General features: G+C 48.5%; 1 protein-coding gene across 1 annotated transcript in view; it reads right to left on the reverse strand.

Moving 5' to 3' along the window:
• The window catches only part of EMH_0047840 (uncharacterized protein), a gene marked incomplete at both ends in the record, with an annotated part of 7885 nt that extends 6521 nt beyond the window's left edge, over positions 1–1364 (reverse strand). Inside the window, one exon of the mRNA XM_013496330.1 lies at positions 1255–1364. Within this exon, the coding sequence (XP_013351784.1) occupies positions 1255–1364 (110 nt within the window). The remainder of the gene's footprint in view (positions 1–1254) is intronic.
• Between the last annotated feature and the right edge of the window lie 445 nt (positions 1365–1809).

The following is a 1809-nucleotide window of genomic DNA, read 5'->3' on the forward strand; positions in this document are numbered from 1 at the left end:
CAGCAGCAGCAGAAGGAGGACAGGCTGCAGCAAGGGCCCTCATCCGTATGCTAGACAGGAGAAAGAGAAAAGAGATAAAGAAGCAAAAACAAATAACAAAAAGAGAAAAAGAAGGGGGGGGGAGATGAATGTGCCCTGGAGTCGGATCCTTCTGCTGCTGCAGCTAGCCGTGGTCGCTGTGCTGCTGCTGCTGCTGCTGCTGCAGCTGCTGCTGCTGCTGCTGCTGCTGCAGATGCTGCCTTCTTGCCCTAGAAATATACCAACATCTATAAAGAGCCCCAACTCTCGCTTGCTGCTGCTTGTCTTCTGCTGCAGCAACACTCACAGCAGCAGCTGCAGCAGCAGCAGCAGCAGCAAGGCTTCGATGGGTGGGGTAGCCGCGCCCGCTGCTGCTGCTGCTGCTGCTGCTGTTGGTGTTGCTGCTGCAGCTCTCAGCAGCAAACAGCAAAAAAGCCGAGAGAAATAAAATAAAAAAGAAGCGGCACAGCATGCACACCCCTTCTCTTCCCTAAAAAGAAACAAAAAAAAAGATACAACAGAACGTCTGCACGGCGATCGCAAAGAGAGAGGAGGAGCCGAGGCCAGCAGCAGCAGCAGCAGCAGCAGCAGCAGCAGCAGCAGCAGCAGCGGCAGCGGCAGCGGCAGTGGCGGCAGCAGCAGCAGCAGCAGCAGCAGCAGCAGCAGCAATAAAGAAGTTTATTCTTTTTATGCAGCAGTTCAATACAAATATATAATTAAAAAATAAAACTAAAAAACAACAAAAAATAAAAAAAACAAAAGAGAGACATTTCATCCTTGTCTGCTGCTTGTCTGTGCACTCTGGCTCGACGCCCCGATGCAGCAGCAGCAGCAGCAGCAGCAGCAGCAGCAGCAGCAGCAGCAGCAGCAGCAGCAGCAGCCGCAGCCGCATACGCAGGAGGAGGACGATACAGGGGGCCTCTTTTCTCTTTTCTTTTTATTTTTTTTTTTTTAATTTTATTTTGTTTTTATAGAAACGCAATTTGCATACAACACACAATATGCTGCTGCTGCTCTTGCTGCTGCAGCAGAGCTGATGCAGCAGCAGCAGCAGCAGCAGCAGCAGCAGCAAGGGCAACCAACGCCCGCAGCAGCAGCGGCCCCAAGCTGCTGCTGCAGTATACATGCCTTTGTCTGCACGACAGCAGCAAGCGAGCAGACAGCAGCAGCAGCAGCAGCAGCAGCAGCATTTTGCTGCTGCTCCAGCAGCATTTTGCTGCAGCAGCAGTATTTTACTGCACCAGAGCAGCAGCAGCAGCAGCAGCAGCTGCTGCTGCTGCTGCTGCTGCTGTTTCACCTCTGACCCCCGTGTAGAAGGCCAACGGGCTGCCCGGCTGCTGCAGCATTTGCTGCTGCTGCTGCTGGGGTTGCTGTTGCTGTTGCTGCTGCTGCTGTTCCTGCTGCTGCTACTGTTTCTGTTGCTGCTGCTGCTGCTGTTTCTGCTGCTGCTGCTGCTGCTGCTGCTTCCTTTGCTGCTCTGTGCAGCCTATCAGCGGCTGCGTGGGGGCTCTTCTGTGTTTGTCTATTGTATTTATTTATATATAAATAAATAAATAAATATATAAATAAATAAATAAATATATAAATAAATAAATATATAAATAAACATATAAACAAACATGTAAACATACATATATGTACTATACACAAATAGACAAAGACACACACAGGCGGGGCCTCAGCACGCCTTCGTCTGTCTTCCTATTTATTTATTTATTTATTTATTTTATTTATTTGTTTATTTATTTATTTATTTAGTTTTTTATTTATTTGTTTGTTGGTGGTGCTTGT

This window comes from Eimeria mitis, genomic scaffold, assembly GCF_000499745.2.
Source record: "Eimeria mitis Houghton genomic scaffold, Emh_scaff2048, whole genome shotgun sequence".
NCBI classification, from domain to species: Eukaryota; Apicomplexa; class Conoidasida; order Eucoccidiorida; family Eimeriidae; genus Eimeria; species Eimeria mitis.